Source organism: Carlito syrichta, unplaced genomic scaffold (genome assembly GCF_000164805.1).
Source record: "Carlito syrichta isolate Samal-C Ts95f unplaced genomic scaffold, Tarsius_syrichta-2.0.1 Scaffold303170, whole genome shotgun sequence".
Taxonomy (NCBI): Eukaryota; Metazoa; Chordata; class Mammalia; order Primates; family Tarsiidae; genus Carlito; species Carlito syrichta.
This window is the reverse complement of record NW_007247266.1, coordinates 43,053-63,783: the sequence shown is the minus strand read 5'-3', so window position 1 is coordinate 63,783 and position 20,731 is coordinate 43,053. Positions and strand designations below refer to the sequence as shown.

Sequence of the window (20,731 nt, the reverse complement as noted above, 5' to 3'; positions counted from 1 at the left end):
TACCATGCCCGGATGATTTTTGATTCATTGTAGAGATGAGGTCTCGCCAAGTTGCCCGGGCGGGTCTTGAACCCGCGGGCTCAGGCAATCCACTCACCTCAGCCTCCCAAAGGAGCAGGATTACAGGCTGAGCCACCGAGCCTGGCTTAGGTACTCTTTCTTTTGCATTTCCACGAGAGCCGTCAGTTTTTGGCCATTTGGCTTCTTCAAACAAAACCAGCTTGGTGGGTCTTTAGAGCTTGCCGCTTGACTTTCAAAAGGAAATACCTTTAACTGCTACCAGCTCCCTTTCTACCACACTGGCACTCGCCTTGAGCTCTTTCCATATGGCCATCTTGAAGGAGCTGGACTCCTGACATGGGCACTGAAAGACCCCTGAGAAACCTGCAGAAGCTGCGTGACCTTTCGTACCCTGGCTTTGGGCGGAAAGTGATGGCACTTCTGCCCAGTGTGTTCAACAAAACCCTCACAAAGGCCCACCTAGGTTGAAGGGGAGGGGAGATATACCTCATGGTAGGAGAGATGCTGGGTAGGGTACAGTGCAAAACCCATGGATTCTTTGGCTCATTTCTAAAATGAATTTTAGAGCAGCCAGCAAAGTTTTAAAACAAAGTTTATTAAAGAAAGAAGAGAGAAAAGAAAAGGTGGCTTGCCAGAGTTGGCATGGGGGAAAGAAACGCCAGCTTTTGCTCTTTACAATAGACCTGATATACCTTCACAATGATTGATATGCTAAAGAGGGTAGAGATTGACATCTCTGGGATCCTGATGGGAGGAGCGAGCCCAAGGGGTTGCTTTTGCAGGAGACCTGCCAGACAGTTCCAATTCACAAGTTTCTGAGCTAAAAGGTGGTCTTATTATCATTTCTATGGCTTTGGTCAGTTAAGGGGGTGGTTTTCAGCCTTCTGCCTTAGACAGGGAACCTGAAAGTTTCTTAGTGATTATTATGCTAAGCCATGAATTGAAATGTTGGGCTGTCCTAGTCTTACATACACTGGGGTTTTCTTTTGATTTGTCCAGATGGGGGGGTAGACTGCAGCTTGGCCTGCAGTAAAATGTAATTTTAAAATGTCTGGGCCAGGCGTGGTGGCTCAACCTATAATCCCAGCACTTTGGGAGGCTGAGGCGAGTGAATTGTCTGAGCCCACGGGTTCGAGACCTGCCTGGGCAACTTGGCGAGACCTCATCTCTACAATAAATAAAAAAACTTCGCCTGGTGTGGTAGCGCGCACCTGTAATTCCAGCTACTTGGAAGACGGAGACGGAAGGATCGCCAGAGCCCAGCAGGACAAGGCTGTGGTAGCCGAAAGCATGCGCCACTGCACTCCAGTTTGGGCGACAGAGTGAGACTCCAACACACACACAAAAAAAGTCTGAATGCTTCCTAAAATCTGCCTACAGGAAATTTATCTATCTATTTCTAATCTGTGTTAGCTACTTTACCTCAGGAGGAGTGTCAGGGAACTCGTAGACACAACTTAAAACCACCACACCAAAAACCTAGGGTGGTGCAGCTGCCACTGCTCTTAGTGACCTGAGCTGATTCCACAGACTTCTCAGACTCCATGATTCTATGTCACAAGGGTTAAACCAGTAATGGATAAAATATCCTGCTGTAGAAACATGGTTTCATGGGGGAAGGAAGATTTACTTATAAGAAGATATTTCAAATTACAAGGAAAATGAGATAAAATTCTGGTGTGTGTTTGTTTGTTTTGAGTTGGAGTGTCACTCTGTCATCCAGGTTGGAGGGCAGTGGCACGCTCCCAGCCACTGCAGCCTCAACCTGTGGGCTCAGGCGATCCTTCTGCCTCAGGCTTCCAAGTAGCTGGAACTACAGGCATGCACCACCATGCCTGGCTAATTTTTTGATTTACTGTAGCGATGAGGTCTCGCCAAGTTGCCCAGGCTGATCTCGAACCCACGGGCTCAGGAGACCCTCTCACCTCGGCCTCCCAAAGTCCTGGGATTATAGGTGTGAGCCACCGTGCCCGGCCAAAATTCTGTTTTTATAAAATATTTCTGTAACAAATATGTCTTGTGTGTGTGTAAACAAATTTAAGAGGAAATGTTTATATATAATTTTCCTTCTCCCAAACAATGGTGTACGTAAGATATCAGGATGGGGAAAGAGGCAAGAATTAAAGTTGAGTTTCTGTTGTGCTACTGCAAACCCCCAGTTACTTTCAAAATAAAGCTAATTCACTAGCTTGTTAAGAGAACAACAAATGTTCCATGCTTATCCCCAGAGTAGAAACAGAAGGAAACAGGTAAGAGAGAAGAAAAATCACAAGACCAACAATAGAAAATCAGTTCCCCCAAGATGTGAATCATTGCATTTGAGTGGCAGAGTATCCTGGAGTGGTGGGCGGAGCAGAACGATGGTGAGAGTGGTTGATGGTATAGACTCTGGAGCCAAAGCTGCCGGGCTTTAACTCACAGCCCCTCGGGGCAGGTCCCTAGACCTCTGCTTCTTTTCTTCAATCGCGGTGGGCCTGTCCCTGGGATCGCTCAGTGTCTCTCCTATGGTTTTGTGTTGCCTTGACATTGGTGCCAAAAGACTTCTTGGCCTCCGGTCTCTGACACTGAAAGAAAAAAGGCATCTGGAACTCGGTCCCAGGAATCCTCTGGGCCACTGACTTTTAACTCCAGCTGTTGTAGTAGCCGCCAGCTGGGCACAGGTATGACCTGACAGCCCCTTGGCCCAATGCTTCCCTGACCCAAGCAAGCGAGACTTGGCACGAGCCAAGAGGTGCGGGAGAAGAAGCCCAGTGGGTAGCTTCGGGGGGTCCTAGACTTCCCTGTAGATAGCACCCAATCTACTGGAATATCGAATCCCCACCTGCTCCCCCTCTGAGGGGTCACAGGTCCTGCGATCTGTGTAACTTTTATAATTACAAGTTTTGTGACTTCTACAATCCTGGCCCAATGCATGATATCTTAGGCCTTGTAGAGTCCCTTTGCTCTAGGCAAGCTTGGTTGCCATATGCGATACCTCTGGCATCAGGAAGTCTGTGTTTCAGGAGTGTCAGTGCAGACAGTCCTTTGAGCAGCACATGGTACACGTCAGTCACTTTCCTCTTCACCAGTTCTTTCCTTGCCTTTGCCAGGTGCAGATGTCATGCCCAGTATGGATGTGGGCAGCCAACCAACCACACACAAGGAGGAGGGCTTTTCCTCCCCTTGGGTCCTGGGATCATGTATGCACTGGAATTTTCAGTAGGAAAAGTCCTTCCAGCAACATCTGGGTACCCGGCAGTCTGTGGATCACCACCCTCCCACACACACACTTGTCCTTATTCCAAAATGTTTTACGAATTGGTTCCACACTTCAAGCATGTCAAGCCAGATTTTAGTTTTAGTCTCTCTTACATATTTGGGATTAGAGCCTCCAGGTCCATTATACAAATCCATGCAAATAATATGCAGAGAAGCAGCAGCCCAGATTGTGGGGAGGGGGAGTGTGCAGACCAGCACAAAGGGCCATGGATGAAAATTTGCATGTGTTAGGGAAGCTCTAGGTTGAAGGCCTTGCATGTTTATTGTGCCAGTGTGCCTCACATGCAGTTGTGAACCTTTCAAGCCAAGGAGGGGAGGTGAATGGGTCCACTGAGGGGAGGTGGACCAGTGCGCAGGAATAATGCAAGATTGCACCAAGGAAAAAGTAGAAGGAATGTCTTGGAGACCCTGTGACACAGAGACCCATTAATGTCTGTCCATATTATCATAGTCCCTAGAGAAGTGTGTGACAAGGATTCCAGTGCTGCACCTTCCTGAACGACATTCCTTAGAGCTAGTGGAGGGTGCACCTCCCCCTATCTCCCATGTATTCCCAGTGGGTAGCTTCTGGGATCCTTGACTGCCCTGTAGATAGCAACCAATCTACTGGAATATCGAATCCTCACCTGCTCCCCCTCTGAGGGTTCACAAGTCCTGCGATCTGTGTAACTTTTATAATTACAAGTTTCGTGACTGCTACAATCCTTGCCCAATGCATAATGTCTTAGGCCTTGTAAATTCCCTTTCCCTTTACTCTAGGCAAGCTTGATTGCCATTATGTGATACCTCTGGCATCAGGAAGTCTGTGTTTCTGAAAAGACAAAGTTGGCAAGGTTAATTTTTACCTAAAATATTCATTTCTCCAAAACATAGCTTCTACTCTCTCATGATTGTGTCAGGGTTTAAAACCAAGACGAAAAATGGCTTCCCACTCTCGGTCTGTCCTTTCAGGAGGAGGCAAGGGGAGGAGGATTTCCTATAAGAGACTTTGTCAAACATTTGCAGTCCACAAACTCCTTGACCAAAAGGTGGTCTATTACCATTTCTTTGGCTCTGTCCTTGTCTTGCATCTGATGAAGAGTTGCCGAGGGGTTGGGTAGGTTGCCACTTGGCCTGCAGTAAAATGTCTGAATGCTCCCTAAAACCTGCCTGTTGGAAATTTATCTATCGATGTCTAACCTGTGCTAGATTCAAAGTGTGTCAGGGTAAGGTCCAAGCAAAAATGACTATGCTAAGGCAAAAAACTAAACTAAGTTTATTCTAGGTTTCTGTAGGTACCTCTTTTCAGGAGGTAAGTTCTTGTCTGATCTCCATGTTGAAGGTGACAGTGGGGGTTGGAGGCGACGTAGGTACCATGCAATGCTGCAGTGCCTTTTAAGAAACAAATGAAAAGGTGCTTTGAAACAATAGCTGTGGTCCAGGCTGCAACCCCAGCCAGGCATCTGTTCTTGAACAAGTCTCTTCCGTAGCCCCTCTATGAAATGAGGGGATGGGATTAGATGAACTCTAAGTCCCTCTCACAGTGGTATCTAATGTCATCTTCCAGGTGACAACCCTTGGTACCAAGGTGGCAGGATCCATTCATCATGCCACAGATTCACTCGAAGTCCCAAAGTAGAAGAGGCTGAGAGGTAACCCTGAAGTTCTCCTAGAGAGAAAAACAACTTCAGGAATTCTGACAGCTGAAAGAAAAAAGGCAGCAGCGGCAGTAAGGACAAACATACTTACTTACACCTCCATCTTGGCACCAAGGTTCCGGCACAGGCTTTCCAGCCGGGAGGATGTCAGCCCCTGGAGTGATGATGGGAATTAAAATTTCTCTCCCTGAGATTGTGAAGACGGGTCTGTGTTAACCCCTCTGCCTCTGGAGTGACACGAACATTCTAGAGGCCATGTAACTCCTCTCCCACCCGTGGGCCTGGCCCTGGGGTGGCTCTGTGTCTCTCCTACAGTTTTGTGTTGCCCTTGACATGGCTGATAAGACTCCTTGGCCTTCGGTCTCTGACACAAAGAAAAAACCCATCTGGAACTTGGTCCCAGGAATCTCCTGGGTCGTTGACTTTTAACTCCAGCTGTTACCACCAAGTGGGCGCAGGTGTGACCTGACAGCCCCTTAACCCAATGCTTCCCTGACCCCGCCAAGCGAGACTTGGCACGAGCCAAGAGGTTCAGGGGAAGAAGCAGCCCCGGCCCATGGGGACGGGAACCTCTGGGCAGGTGCTCCTGTCAGGCAGACAGTGGGAGGTGCAGCCTACTCGGCTCCTCAGAGGTTCCAGTGTGAGGTGCCCACCCAGACCAGCTCGTAACCTGCCCTCGATAGGTTTTCCCTGTGTCACTCATTTCAGAGCCCACAGCTGACCCGCAGCTCACTCTCCAGGATCAGCTACCCGGCACCATGCCTCGTCCTGCCTCCCCTTCCTCAGAGCCCTCCTAGAAGACACTTGTGCGCGTTTGCCAGGGCTGCCATCACAATACCAAGACCGGGTGGCTTAAACAACAGAAATGTATATCCTCATAGTTCTGCAGGCTGGAAGTCCAAAATCAAGGAACCATCGGGGTTGAATTCCCTGGAGGCTGGGCTCCTTGACCCTGCAGACGGCACCGTCTCCCTGCTGGGCGTTCACAGGGTCCTCGGTGTACATGTGCCCCGGTGTCTCTGCGTGTCCTCATCTCCCCTTTAGGAAGACATCAGGCAGATTGGGTTAGGGCTCACCTATCAGCCTCGTTTTGCCGTAATCACCTCTTGGAAGGACCTGTCTCCAGATACAGTCTGGTTCTGAGATATCGGTGGGCAGGGTTCCAACCCAGGAGTCTGGGGGGAGCAAAATTCCATCCTCAACAACCTGTGTATTGAGCCAAGGCGCTTGCGAGCCAAACAGGGGCTTGTAAGGGAACGTTCCTGAGAACACTGGGTTCAGCACCACCAGCCTAAGCAGAGCTTGTCCCTGTGTTGTTAACTGCAGGGTGGATGGGGAGGCTGGAGTAACAACCCGGTCAGAGTAGAACAGCACTTGTTTCTCCTGTTGATGCAAGGTCCTGTCCTCATCTTCTGCCTTCAGTGTTGCTGATGGTGGCTGACCAGGAAAAGCGTGCGTTTTGGAGACAGCCCTGGGTTCACATGCTTCTGCTGCTGTGTGACTTTCATCATGTTGCCTGATCGCTATGAACCTCAGTTTCGTACCCCATCAAGTGGTCATGAAGATTCAATTGAGTATGAAAGCCTAGGCCAGGACAGGTGTTCAGTAACTGGTATTTTTAGAATTGAGCTGAATAAGCAGAGTGTGTGGTTGGTGTGTAGACCAGATCACGAATGAAAGTTTCAAAAAAAATAGGTTGTTTAGGGAAAATCATTGGTCCTAGAGATGGCGGATGCTGCAGCCTCTGTTCAACCTCCAATCCACAATTCTTCAGCCTCCCCCCACCACTAACTTAGAAGTTAAACAGCCGGGCTCGGTGGCTCAGCCTGTAATCCCGCACCTTTGGGAGGCTGAGGTGAGTGGATTGCCTGAGCCCGCGGGTTCGAGACCTGCCTGGGCAGTGAGACCTCATCTCTACAATACATCAAAAAATCAGCCGGGCGTGGTAGCGCATGCCTGTAGTTCCGGTTACTCGGAAGGCTGAGGCAGAAGGATCGCCGGAGCCCAGCAGGTCGAGGCTGCGGGGGCCGGGAGCGGCCACTGCACTGCACTCCAGTCTGGGCAACAGAGTAAGACTCCAACTCAAAAAAAAATAAAAGTTAACCTAGAGGGGGCACTGGTCCATGCCAGGGCTCCACCACACACCTGGAGTCCTATGTCAGAGGCGTGCCAGGAGATCTCACTTCTCTACTTCCTGTAGTCTCGCAAGGGCTTTTGTCTTCCCTATAAGACACCTGAGAGCCACAGCCAAGGCCCCTGCCTGCCCCATTAGATATCTGGGAACCACAGCCAGGGCCCCTGCCTTTTGATCAGACACCTGGGAATCACAGCTGGGGTCCCTCCTTGGGCTTTTCGTCCTGCTGGAATCTGATGGGGCAAAGAGGCTTCCAGAGAGTCATCAGATAGAGACAGAGATCTCTACCCATGGTCTGCAGAGCCTAGTAGGGGTTACAAGAATGGCCTGAGAGTGATGAAAAAGGGGTCCATGTGAACAGGGAGTCGCTGACAGGTCAGAACCTGGCCTTTGGGAACCGTCCAGCCACTCAGCAGAAGAGATCAGCTCTTCCTGCCCATGTGTGGTCAGGGTACAGCTCCTACATCGCACGCTGCAGAAGGTACTGTCTTTAAATATAAGCACTTAATGTTGTGATTAATAAAATCCACACATATTTAGAAATGTTTCCAAATTTACAGACTTTTTTCCCTTGTGCATTTTCTCAATGAACTAAAAATACACACATTGACTATCCTGCAAAATCCATGTGGTTTTTTTAATGTTCATAGGGACTTCTCCTACCTGAAAGGCTGGCATCACCCTTGATGATTTCCAGAGTTCAGCAGCATGAGTGCCACGGGGAAAGCAATTAATGACAGCCATGGCACCAGCCAGTGTTGACACAAGGCACCTTCCATCCCTGACTGTGCCGAGGGCTCTGCCCCCGTCCCTCTGTCTGTCACTCTTCTGTGGCACTGAGACATTGCTGTCTTATTTTAGGGTTGTTTGTGGACGTGTGTGAGCTCATTCAGGGCCAGAGGCTGCTCTGTTCATTTTTGAGTCCTGCGGGGTCAGGGAGGGCTGACCCTCCTGGACTCAGTGAGTGAGCCCAAAGAGACAGGGGTCTGCTCCTCTGTACCTTTGCCAAGTTTATAATGGAAGGTTCAGGAAAGGGTACCGGAGCTGGTCCGCTCTGGCCACCCTGGCTGTCCTCCCTTGGCTTGGGTGGCGCACACAGAGCTGCGGCTTCCCTGGGGCAGGCCAGCCTGTTCGAAGAAGCTACCCTTGCGGGGGCTGATGACATTTCCAAGGTTTGTGGGGAAGGACAGGCCTGTTTGCTGCCCTGGTTCCCTAGGCTGGCTTCTCTTCCCGACAGGTACTGGGTGGCACCCACCTCATAGACCTGCCCTAGCTCCACATACAGCTCCATCTGACTGTGGAGGTGTCCATGTGGAGCTCAGGAACAGTCCTGGTGCCTCCTGAGTCCCCAGTGCCCTCTGAGGTCATGGACAAGGCAGGCCCAGCCTGGGAGCTTCCCGGGGTCTCACCTCTTCTCTCTGTCTTCCTCTCAAGGTTTCCTCCTGACCTTGGCACTGACCGAAGCGCTGGCATCCACCGTCCCGGAACCATCTCCCAGGGAATCTCTTCAGGTCCTCCCCTCCGTCACGTCCCCCGGCACCATGGTGACAGCACCCCACAGCTCTGCCAGACACTCCTCCGTGGCAATGCAGACCTCCCGTCCCCAGGGACCTTCCTCACAGGCCACAGCTCCCATGGCCACGTCCACGCCCCGTCCTGATGGGCGCCCTCCCACGGACACCATCCCCACCACCATGGCGACGGCACCCACCACCCACTCCGAAAGCCCCCTGCCCACAGGGTCCCCTCTGGCGGTCACGGCCACCCCGTCTTCCCACTCGGAGGGCCGTCCCCCGGGCCGGGTCACCCCCACCGTCCTGCTAACGCAGCCACCAGGAGCCACCAGCCGCCCGACGACAGGACCCTCCCGAGCCACCACCCGCAGGGCCCCGCGGCCCCCAGGCTCCTCCCGGAAAGGGGCTGGAAGTTCCCCACGCCCTGTCCCACCTGCCTCCAGCGGCCACTCTGGGAGGAAGGAAGGCCAGCGGGGGCGAAGCCAGAGCTCCACACCTCTGGGGCAGAAACGGCCTCTGGGGAAAATCTTCCAGATCTACAAGGGCAACTTCACGGGGTCTGTAGGGCCAGACCCCTCTGCCCTCACCCCCAGGACCCCACCCGCGGGGTCCTCCTCCCCGCAGCCCCAGACAGTGGCCGTGACCCCGGCACCCAGCAGCACCTCGTGGGCGACCCCCGACCCCCCTCCAGGGCCTGCAGAGGACAAGCCAGGCCTTCACAGAGGCCAGGGGAGGGGCTCCACCCTCACCAGCCCAGGAGGGGTGCCAGATGCCCCGGCAGCCTCAGGTGCCCCTGCCAGTCCCCAGCCTGCCCCAGTGCCTTCTCAGCGCCCCCACGGTGACCCGCAGGGCGGCCCCAGCCACAGTGACTCTTGGCTTACCGACACCCCTGGCACCCGCAGACCTCTGTCTGCCAGCTCCAGGGTCTTCACGGCCACCACAGGGTCCACCCGGGCCACCTTCATTGCCAGTGTCTCAGCCCCTTCCCAAGGGATTCCTCAGGGAGCACCCGTGACCTCCCAGGCTCCAGCCCGCCCCCCCGGAGTCTCGGAAAGCACTGTTTCTCCAGTCGAGGAGGAGGCACCCGTCACCCTCACCACGGCCGACAGGGTGCCCAGTCCTCTGTCCACGGTGGTGTCCACGGCCACAGGAAACTTCCTCAACCGCCTGGTTCCTGCAGGGACCTGGAAGCCCGGGACAGCCGGGAACATCTCCCATGTGGCCGAAGGGGACAAACCCCAGCACAGAGCCACCATCTGCCTGAGCAAGATGGACATCGCCTGGGTGATCCTGGCCATCAGCGTGCCTGTCTCCTCCTGCTGTGAGTGCTACCCTCTCCCTGCTCCCTACCCTCCTTCCTCTCCCTCGACCACACCCACGGCTCAGCCCCAAATTCCTCTGCTCCAGATTTGTGCAGCTCCCACCAAGTGGGCGACAGACATTCCCAGAATCCCGGGACACCCAGGGTAAGGCCAAGCATCCTTGGTTGACCCCGTGCCTCGCCCTCCACTCCGCCAGGCCATGGCTTGATGGGGGGCACCTCACAGGCAGTCTCCTCCATCAAGCAGGAGGCCACATGCCTCACCCAGGATCCCAGAGCCATGAGAGGCGGGCTGAGCTGAGATCTCACAGCAGCCATTCCCCACTACCCCAAGCTCAGCTGCCAACACCGCTAGCCACCTGGCACCGAGGGGAATGATGGCACTTCAACCAGCCAAGGGTTTGTCTTCCCCTATGTCTCTTTCATCTTCCTCTTTGTCTCTCTTCCCCCAAGAAAGAAGGGGAGAAAAAGCTTTCCTGCCGTAGAAAGTTCTATCAGCCGGGCTTGGTGGCTCCGCCTGTAATCCCGCGCCTTTGGGAGGCTGAGGTGAGTGGATTGCCTGAGCCCGCGGGTTCGAGACCTGCCTGGGCAGCGAGACCTCATCTCTACAATAAATCAAAAAATTAGTCAGGTTGGTAGCGCGCACCTGTAGTTCCAGTTACTTGGGAGGCTGAGGCAGAAGGATTGCCAGAGCCCAGCAGGTCGAGGCTGCAGTGCCCAGGAGCGGTCACTGCACTCCAGTCTGGGCAACAGAGTGAGACTCCAACTCAAAAAAAAAAGAAGAAGAAAGTCCTATCACCCTTGGCAAAATCTAATTCTCGCAGCTAAATTCAGGCTGCAATTATGTAAATGTTGGTAGCTCTCCAGTGCCACCTCGGTTCACTTGTTCATAAGTGGTGTGAGCTGGATGTAGTGTGGACCGTGCCCTCCGGGGACACCAATGACTCCTTGCTCACCCTGTCACTCGGTGAAGGAGGGGCCGGGAGCATTCTCCCTGTGGTCTCTGAAAAACCTGACGCAGCCTCCAGGACCTGAGGGCTTTCTTTCTGTCTTGCTCATGCACCTGATCCTCAATTCTTGGAGATTTTCCGACAGCTCTCAGGAACCCTCACAGTGCTCAACCACACCCCAGAGGGTCCCCATGGCCACTCCCTGGGCCCTTACAGGGACAACAGCACTGTGTGCTCCTCGCTCTTGGACGGCTGGTTCTCCTTGACCCTCCAGGTTGTCTCTGGACCCGCTGGGCCTGGAGTCTGCCTCCTGGTGGCTCCTACTCCAGCACCCTAAGTCAGGCCATCTGAAGCCACAGAAGTCTGTTGACAACCCCTGAGACATCTGAAATCACTCTGAAGGGCAAGTTTTCCCTCTAAGCTGCTCGCCCCCATCCTTTCCAGTCTTGTTCCTAGGGCTGCATCACCTGGGCCCGCCCCTGTCTGCCTCCCTGGGTGGCCTCCCTTTGTCCTCTGCATATACTCAACCCTGGCAGAGGGAGCGCATGGGGGATTGGGGTGCGCTTGGCAGCCAGCAGGCATCAGCTCTGCGGGTTTAGTGGCTTCGGGTCACACCGCAGGCTTGCCTGGTCGCCGGAAGGGCAGAACCCCCAGGCCTCATACAGGGGAGGCTGCTGAGCTGGGTCTCCCCACCTTTCCTCATGCCACAGGTAGTCAGCCCAAGAGGTTTATGCCTTGAACGTGGACCCCGATTCCCACTTGGCCTTGGACTCCAGCAAGATCATTTTTTAACCTAGAGTCTGATTATTTCAGGAGCCTCCTGTCCCACCTCTGTCTCCTTCAGATTGATGAGCAGAGCAGACTGTGTGGCAGAGTGGGCCGCCTGAGTCTGCTTAAAGAGACTTATAGCAGAAGTCAGAATGTTTGCAGCACGCGTATTTCATTCTCAGTAAAGGCAACTTCATTGTCTCTTGTGGAGACACCCATCTATTCTTAAAACTGTGATCGCCCACTTCTAAAACAAAAGAATGATTGTGAGAAAACATAGCACTACTAGCCAATAAATTATTATTCAAGGTCAGTCGTATTTGAGGAACAACCACAGTAGAGACCGCTTCCCACGTTTCCGATCCTGACCCATGTCCAGGATGCTCTGGTTTACAAAGTGCATTCTCATTACCCCTTACCATTCCAGGTAAATAAAATAAAAACAGAAACAAGCATGCCAAGGTGGCTCCGGCCATCACCATCCCTCAGGTGGGGAGTAAGTCAGCGGGTGAATGGCTTGCCTGGGTCCCAGTCACAGCGGGAGGCAGCACGGTGCACGGCAGGGGTGCACAGTCTGTCTGATTCGGTGTGGTGTATCCCAAGTGCCCATTGTGGGCCAGGCACTAGGGAGTCAGAATGTGCTGCCTGCTCGACCCCAGCTCCTCCCCACCTGGCCTCCCTCTCTGTCTGGGCTGGACAGCTCTCGCCCCACCAGCCATTGCAACTCTATACACCTCCTTTTCCTCCGGCCCATCTGCTTGAGATGTATGCGTTTGAAATTGGATCAGACCTGGCTGCAAAGCTGAAGGCCCATGGGCTGCCTAAACCATGTCATCCAAGGCAGGAGCAAGGTCACAGCCTGGATCTGCACATCAGAATGCTTCTGGCACCTCTCCGGCACTTCTCAGGTCACGTGACTTTCTCAAGGAGGACACAAACGTATTCGAGGTGGACCTCGGCCACCCCTTGGGAACCGCTGGCCCCACCCCCTTCGTCATCAGTCTTGTGTCTTCCACCCACGAGGACAGGCACCCCTGAGCCCTCACTCACCAAAGCTCCTGCCTCAGCTCTGGCTGCCTCCCCATCACTCTCGGTCCTCAGTCCCGGCCCACTTCCTGTGGGACCACTGAGAACCCTGTGAAGGCCCAGGCGGAGAGACAGTAAGAGAGAATATCTGGGCCAGGCTCAGTGGTTCAGCCTGTAATCCCAGCACTTTGGGAGGTTGAGGCAAGTGGATTGCCTGAGCCCGCAGGTTCGAGACCCACCCGGGCAACTTGGCAAGACCTCATCTCTACAATCAATCAAAAATTAGCCGGGCCTGGTAGCACACGCCTGTAGTTCCAGCTACTCGGAAGGCTGAGGCGGAAGGATCGCCAGAGCCCAGCAGGTCGAGGCTGCAGTGGCCAGGAGCGTGCCACAGCACTCCAGTCTGGGCGACAGAGTGGGACTCTGACTCAAAAAAAAAAGAGAGAGAGAATATCTGTCTAACACCAGCATCCTGTGCTCTCTCTGGAAGCATCCTCATCTATCTGGTCTGTTCTCATGGTCCAGCCCAACTAGCATGAGGCCAGCAGACCTCTTCCAGGTCTAGGGCTCCTTGCCTCAGAGCTTCCCGGCAGCTCCATTTATCCTAAAGCCACTCCGCAGACCCCACAGAAGGGTCACATTCTTAGCTGGCATGCCAGCTGCTTCAGACACACTGGGCTGGTAGCAGAATGCACGTGTCAGTTTCCTCTCTGAAAAGCTGGCTTTTCAGACCAGCTCTGGCCCTACCCAGCCTTTCTACCTCCACTGAAGCCAGGAAGGATGCACATGTGCCAGGGCTGAGAAATGCCTTGTCTTCAAGCCCTGCCAGGCATTCTCAGCCACCCACGTCTTCAGATGTGCTGAGGACCGTATTGATGGGATCCAGGCCTCCCTGGGCTGGGCAGGGGCGCCAGGCGACTCCTGAGCTGCTCTCTGCTGCCACCCTCAGGCTGCACAGAGCCCACCGCCGCTGCTGAAAGTCTGGGGGCCCGGCTTGCGCCCGGACTGCCCACGCTCTGGATTTTCATGGGCACCAAGCTCCCTTGGCTACCCATCGTGTGTCATGTCCGTTCTGGAGACTGTCTCCATCCATCCTCCCTGTGAGAAGACATGGCCGTCTGGAGGTGAAGCCTTTCTCTCTGACCCCCGACACATGAGATCCTTGTACACTTGACCCTGGAGCAGTCGGGCTTTCTGCAGAGGCTGGAGTGTGGGGACGGCGTTCAGACCACGCGTCTGTCTGCGTCCCGGGTGATTCTTTTGGCGATGCGGGTTGTTCAGGGAACAGCGGATCTGAGCATACGCCTGTGCCTTTTACTTCCTGACCTGAAGGATTCTGTAACTATCACACGAGAAGCCTGGGTCAGCACAACTCTTGCCATGGAAAGGGCAGAAGAGGCCGGGCTCGGTGGCTCAGCCTGTAATCCCAGCACCTTGGGAGGCCGAGGTGAGTGGATTGCCTGAGCCTGCGGGTTCGAGACCCACCTGGGCAACTTGGCGAGACCTCATATCCACAATAAATCAAAAAATCAGCCGGGCGTGGTAGCGTGTGCCTGTCGTTCCAGCTACTTGGAAGGCTGAGGCGGAAGGATCGCCAGAGCCCAGCAGGTCGAGGCTGCGGTGGCCGGGAGCGGCCACTGCACTCCAGTCTGAGCGACAGAGTGAGACTACAACTCAAAAAAAAAAAAGAATAAAACTTCTATTTAATTAAAGGTGATCCCAGGAATATCAGAAGAGTTTATTGAAAATAAAAATGAAAACACTCTTACTGGTTGTAAATATGTAAAATAAGATTTATTATTATTATTATTATTATTATTATTATTATTATTTGAGTTGGAGTCTCATTCCCTCTCTTGCTGACTCCAACTCAAAAAAAAAAGAAAAGGGCAGAAGAGACTGGGACCAGAAGATGGCTGGGAGGCTTCCCTCCTGGGGGCTTATGGACCACACGGGGGTCAGAGCAAGGCAGGCTCGTCCAGGGACGTCACCCTGGCCGCACCAGTGTCATGTCCGTGCTGACAGCTCTTCCCTCTCCTTCCCAGCCAGTGCACCCTGGCAGATGCCTCCTCGGGCTCCCGCAGACACATTCCCACCCGCAGGGCTGGGGAGCCAGGTGCCAACCCCAACCTGGTTTCCCGTGGCCTCACATCCAGCACACCGTGAGACCTCCCTGTAGCCTCCTCCCTCAGCTTTCAAAGAAGGCAAATGACTGTCCACAGCCCCTCGCGTTGGCTCCCCGGGTGAATCCTTCCTCTCACTGGTCTCTGTTTTCTCCTCCATAACGCAGAGGGGCCCAACTTCAGAATGTCAGTGCTTCCTGACCTCTCCAGCACCTCCAACGTTAACCCTACACAGATCACTAGAGAGGAAGCCTGCTGTGTTCCAAAGGCTTGGCAGGTAGAGTCAAACACATGCCCATCACCCTAGCCCATGCCCTTGCTGGCTGTGGGACATGCACAAGCTACTTGTCCATCCAGTGCTTTCCCATTTGCAGAATGGGATTAACGTCCACTGTGTTCGTCCTTCAAGAGGCAGGCACCAAGGGGGGATTAGGCATGCAATAGAATTACTAGGAACTCCGGTAAAATGTTCAGGAAGGAATGGAGCAGGCAGAGAACCTCCGCCTGCAGTATAGACCTGAGCCCATGAGAGGAGTGGGGGAAGGAAGGAAGGGTGGCCAGGAAGTATTGGACTGCAGTGCAGTTCTAAGAAAGCTTCTGCAAGGCCAACGGGAGTCCTCAAGCCACTCCAAGAGTCCCAGGGAGAGGCCTGCACTGATAGCCCTGCCACGGTCTGCTGCAGCAGGGAGCAGCCTAGGCACAAACGTGGCAGTGGGTACAGAGAGGAGACAGCAGGGCTGTCCATCTCTGTCCTCTGTAGGAGACCCAAGGGGGACATTCATGGCCGCAGTACCCACTTCAGGGACTTGTAAGAATCAGAGATGACGCATGGTGAGCCATCCAGCGTCTGCCATGGAGAAGTGCTCAGCACCGGGTGGTGACCACACAGGGCTTGTGTTCATCTTAGTATTGGTAGGATTAGCAGGATGGGCTCACACTGGCCAGGGAGGGAGCGACTTCGGCAGGGGTTTGAGAAAGTTGGCTCCTCAAATGATCCGTGGGGTTTCATTTCCATTTCTTATCACACAGTGAGTCCTGTCACCCGAAAGCTCCCAGAAATACACACACAGTACCCAGGACTCCACGCTTCTTCCTGTCACACATCTGACAAGCGGTGGGTGACTCCCAGTGACACTTCTAGGAAGCCAAGAGAGCTTGCTTAATTCTCAGCCCTGCTTGGAAACTCAAGGACAGCCGGGCTCGGTGGCTCAGCCTGTAATCTCAGCACTTTGGGAGGCCGAGGCGAGTGGTTGCCTGAGCCCGCGGATTTGAGACCCACCCGGGCAACTTGGCAAGACCTTGTCTCGACAATAAATTAAAAATTAGCCAGGCATGGTAGTGTGTGCCTGTAGTAATGGCTACTTGGAAGGCTGAGGTGAAAGGATCACCAGAGCTCAGCAGGTCAAGGCTGCGGTGACCGAGAGCATGCCACTGCACTCCAGTCTGGGCAACGGAGTGAGACTCCAACTCAAAAAAAAAAGAGAAAAGAAAACTCAAGGACATGGGGACCTCATTCATCGGCCTCCACTAGAGTCTTGATGGCTACTGTCTTCGGAGAAACTGAGCCGAGGAAGCCTTTCAACTAAGCGGTCCAGGAAGTGGCTGGCACTTTGTGTTTGCCTAGAGCTGTGTAATTCACAAAGGGCTTCCACATACCTCATGCATGTTCCCTCCAGTGTTCAGGGCAACATAGGACTGTGGATGTCCATTTGAAGGTCACCGAGACCTGGGTTCAAGTTGCGGTGATTAGTGGACCGATCAAGATCCACATAGTTAACTTCTGTGACCTTCGGTGGCCTTTTCTGCAGAAGGAAAGAATGGCAGAACCTTCCTCAGACAGTTACCATGTGGGCTAAATAAGTATGGCACCAGGAATGTGGTCGAAACTCCGTAAGTCTGACTTCTACTTTTCTTTTTTGGATGAAAAATCATGCCACTGAAACAGCAGAAGTGCTAAACTCCAGCTGGAGCTTTGGCCTTGAGCCACCGGACAGTTGCGTCGCCCAGCTCTTCTTTCTAGCTCTCTCTTGTAGAGGACGCTGGAAGAATGAGAAGAGCATTCTCATTAATTAAGCCAGGCGTTGTGTGCCAGGCGTTGTACTTGGCATCGGGCATGCATGATCTCTGTGGCTCTCATTAGAATGCTGTGAAGTCCATATTAGAGAACTGAAGTGACTCACCAGCTGATACATGGCAGGGCCACCATGTAAACACGGGTCTTTCTGACCCCAAACCCAAGTTTTTTCCGTACCCAGCCTGGCTTCCAGTAAGTAAATGAAATGGTGCTTGAGAAGCACTGGAATCTCCCTGAGAAAAACATAGTCAGGCCAGGAGCACTAACATGAGGGGAAGAAAGCATGGACCAGAACTTCCTGTTCCAGCTCCCAGGCCATCCTGCAGTGGTGCCAGTCCTTGCTGCAGGGCAGGATCCCTACGCCTGGCATCCTAAGTAGCCCTGGGCTTCAGACCCAGGGGCACTGTGGGCCATTAGAGCACTGGACAGGGGGTCAGAGGATTCAGATCCTGCAGCCTGTGCCAGCCTAGGTCAGCAGCATGGCCTTGAGCAAGTTTCATCTCTTTGGGTTCTTGCTCCACTTTGTAGGATAAGAATGCAGGATGGGGAAGAGACGGGTTTGTTTCAGCTCCTGCTGTGTGCCAGGGACTATTCCAAGTGCTGGCAAAGGCAAGGTGGCATTTAATCTTCCCAGAGGAAGCCGAGGCTGAGAGGCTAAGTAACTTATTCAGGTCATGCGAGTAAGTGATTATCATCTGGATTCTGGCTCTAAGTTCTGGGTCCCTCTCACCATAGTGACTAGACAATACCTAAGATTACATCTGTTGCTTTGATTCTGTGTGCTTATAACTACTGATCAACAGAGTGGAGGCACAACTACCCCTCCACCTTAGAGAAATCTGCAGACTATACATACCTGCCTCACAAATACATGTTTTGCCCCTGCTGGCCTGCTTTGTGTCTGTGGCAGTTTGTTGGGCATGATGGGGTGTGCCCTTACAAACTGATCATTAAAGAGTCACTCTGTTCTTCCCAACATGGGAAATAAACATCCCTAGCAATACCCCTCCCTTCCTCCCCCCCACCCTGCTCTAACTCCACCAGAATGAGCTGGAGCCAAGGAGACAGCACTTTTCCCGCTCCCCACATGTTTCCCTTTCTCGATGACTTGTCGCCCCAGCCAGGATTCCCCCAGGTCATTTCACCATCCCAGCTCCAGGAGCAAGGTGAAAGGCAGTGACGCTGGAGAAGAGATATCAAAAAGGGAGAGAGGGGATTTGGGGTCTCCTCCCAGCCCTGCCACTCACACACCTGTGACCTTGACAAGCCAGCTGGGCCCTTTGGACTGTAGCATCTCCTCTGTAGAATAAGGAGGTGGCCTACATTGGCAGGTTTCAGGCTGAGCACTGGAGGCCCTCCTCACCGTTTCCTCCTTAAGCATTTGAAAAAAGTGCTTTGGGCTGGGCTTGGTGGCACTTTGGGAGGCCAAGGCAAGTGGATTGCCTGAGCCTGTGGGTTCAAGACCCACCTGGGCAACTTGGTGAGACCTCGTCTCTACAATAAATCAAAAACTAGCCAGGCATGGTAGCGCGCGCCTATAGTTCTGGCTACTTGGAAGACTGAGGCAGAAGGATCGCCGGAGCCCAGCAGGTTGAGGCTGCGGTGGCTGGGAGCATGCCACTGCACTCCAGTCTGGAGTGAGACAGAGTGAGACTCCAACTCAAAAAGAAAGAGAAAAAGAAAAAATGGCTTTCTGGGAGAGAATAGGGTGGGAAAACCCACAGCATTTGAGAAGTTCTATACCAGTCCACCTCTAAAACTCATTAACCCAGACATTCTGAAATCTCCTCTATGTTTTAAAAGTCTTTATAGAGGAATCTAGAAGAATGATGAGCAAACTAGAAGTCTTTTTGATCAAAGCAGATCACATGAAATGGAACCTTATCCTATCTCTTGACCCTGTTTGGAGCCTGTCCAGGTTGAGAGGCCAACATGGCCAGCAGCTGAGAGAAGGTGCAGAATTCCTGAGGCAGCCCACGGGAGCCCAGGTTCTGAGGTCTCAGCCTGTACAGGTACCAGCGTGTACAGCTGCCCCACACCCTGGAATCCACCTCCCTGAGCCTCAGTTTTCCATCCTGTGTAACAGGGGCCCTAACAGCACTGACCTTCCAGGGTTGAATGGAGGATTCAGTGAATTAATATTTCTAATGTTCCCTGAGCCGTGCCTGGGACATAAGTCCTGTAGAATTGCTAGCACAGGTGGTTTTTTGGTTTTTATGGTGATGACGGTGCCAGAGAGGCTACTTCACAGGGTCCAGGGCTCCTTCTCTGTGGTTGTGCTCTGTGAGCATCTGCCCTCAAGGCCTCATGGAAGTCAAGGCTCTTTCTGGAGAGTTCACTGCGCCCTACCCCTCTTCCCATCACACCCTCGCCCCAGCCGAGAACGCTCCTGGTGGGTCCTCACCCCCTTCCCCACTGACCTGTGCTCTCTCTACAGCCGTCTTGCTGACTGTGTGTTGTATGCGGAGGAAGAAGAAGACGGCCAACCCAGAGAACAATCTGAGCTACTGGAACAACGCCATCACCATGGACTACTTCAACAGACACGCCGTGGAGCTGCCCAGGGAGATCCAGTCCCTCGAGACCTCGGAGGTAAGGAACCTGGAGTCCTGGCCGCATGGTGGGCACCAGAGAGAGCCGTGGTGCGTCTGCCAGTCTCTCGGCGCCTTCTCAGCACAAGGTCCATGGGCCAGCGTCAGTAACACCCAGGGGGTGGCAGGCCCCACCCACCCTTCTGCACCAGGATCTCGATTGAGCAAGAATCCGCAGGTACCTTCTGCACATTAAGTTTTGGAAGCACCATCTCTGGGACTTTCGGTTTCTGGGAACAAACCAACAGGTGCTCAGCGAAGGCCTGCTCTGTGGCATGCACTCTCGGGGGACAGTGATAAGAGCTTGCTTGCAGGGTTCAGGTTCTGAGATGTGGCAGGGAATAGGCCCAGAATTCCTCAGAATGCAGGTGAGGGGAGATAGGAGTGTTACAGACAGCTGCGGAAACCCCGTGGTGGTGCTGGGGAGGGTAGGGGGGTCTCGGCAGGTGTCCAGCAGAGGAAGCAACCTGAGTGGAAGTGGGGCTGTGTCCTGACAGGGCCATGAAGAAGAGAGGGACACGCTGGGTCATGGAGTGTTTGCCCACGACACCTGGCTGGCCCGTGAGAGAGCCAAGCTTTGAACCCAGGACTTACCATAGAGTCCAGGCTGCTTCCCTCCTCCCATGGAGGGTGGGGCAGAAGCTGGGGGAACAGGGAGGAAGGAGGAAGGCTGGATCAGGCACAGCCTTGATGAGGCATAATGGAGTTTGGACTTTAGTTTTAGCGCCAGGGAGGCCTTGGAAGTTCTGAGCTTCGGGTGACCCAGCTTTGGAAGGAGCATGCTGATGGCAGGTGAAAGCACTCCATATGTGATGAGTGGATGGATCCAGAGGGAAAAGAAGGGGGGCCTGACGGGTGGACAAATGGACGGAGTGACAGGCAGAGAAACAGACTTCAGAGAGGCAGGTGCACTAGGTGCAGCGAGAGCGCCAGGAGAAGGATGGCGGCGCCTCCGTGGAGGCAGGGGCTGGAGAGAGTCCTTGTCAATAGTCTGTCTTCCCGCAGAGCTGCTCCAGCAGCCTAGTGGCTTGTGTCACCGTAAACGTGGCCACACCACTCCCATGTTCAAAGCCCTGAGGTGGCTCCGCACTGCTCTTAGGCTACAGGTCAAAGAGGCTTTGCCAGACCTAAAGGCAGCCCTAGTCCAGGCCCGTGCCCTAGCCTCACGGCGTGCATGCCCCCGCTGAATGACCAGGCCACGCCCAGTCCCACGTCTCGCCCCTCCCCCTCTTGCTGACCAGGCCACGCCCAGCCCCGCGTCCTGCCCCTCCCCCTCTTGCTGACCAGGCCACGCCCAGCCCCGCGTCCTGCCCC

At 53.7% G+C, this 20,731-nt stretch overlaps 1 protein-coding gene across 3 annotated transcripts in view; it reads left to right on the top strand.

Annotated features, from left to right (window-relative positions):
- Positions 1 to 20,731, top strand: part of TMEM108 (transmembrane protein 108) — a 340,401-nt gene that overhangs the window by 313,267 nt on the left and 6,403 nt on the right. For all 3 annotated transcript variants that reach the window (XM_008057956.1, XM_021712289.1, XM_008057955.1), the window contains 2 exons: positions 8,485 to 9,885; positions 19,264 to 19,418. In XM_008057956.1, coding sequence (XP_008056147.1) covers positions 8,485 to 9,885; positions 19,264 to 19,418 — 1,556 coding nt within the window. The remainder of the gene's footprint in view (positions 1 to 8,484; positions 9,886 to 19,263; positions 19,419 to 20,731) is intronic.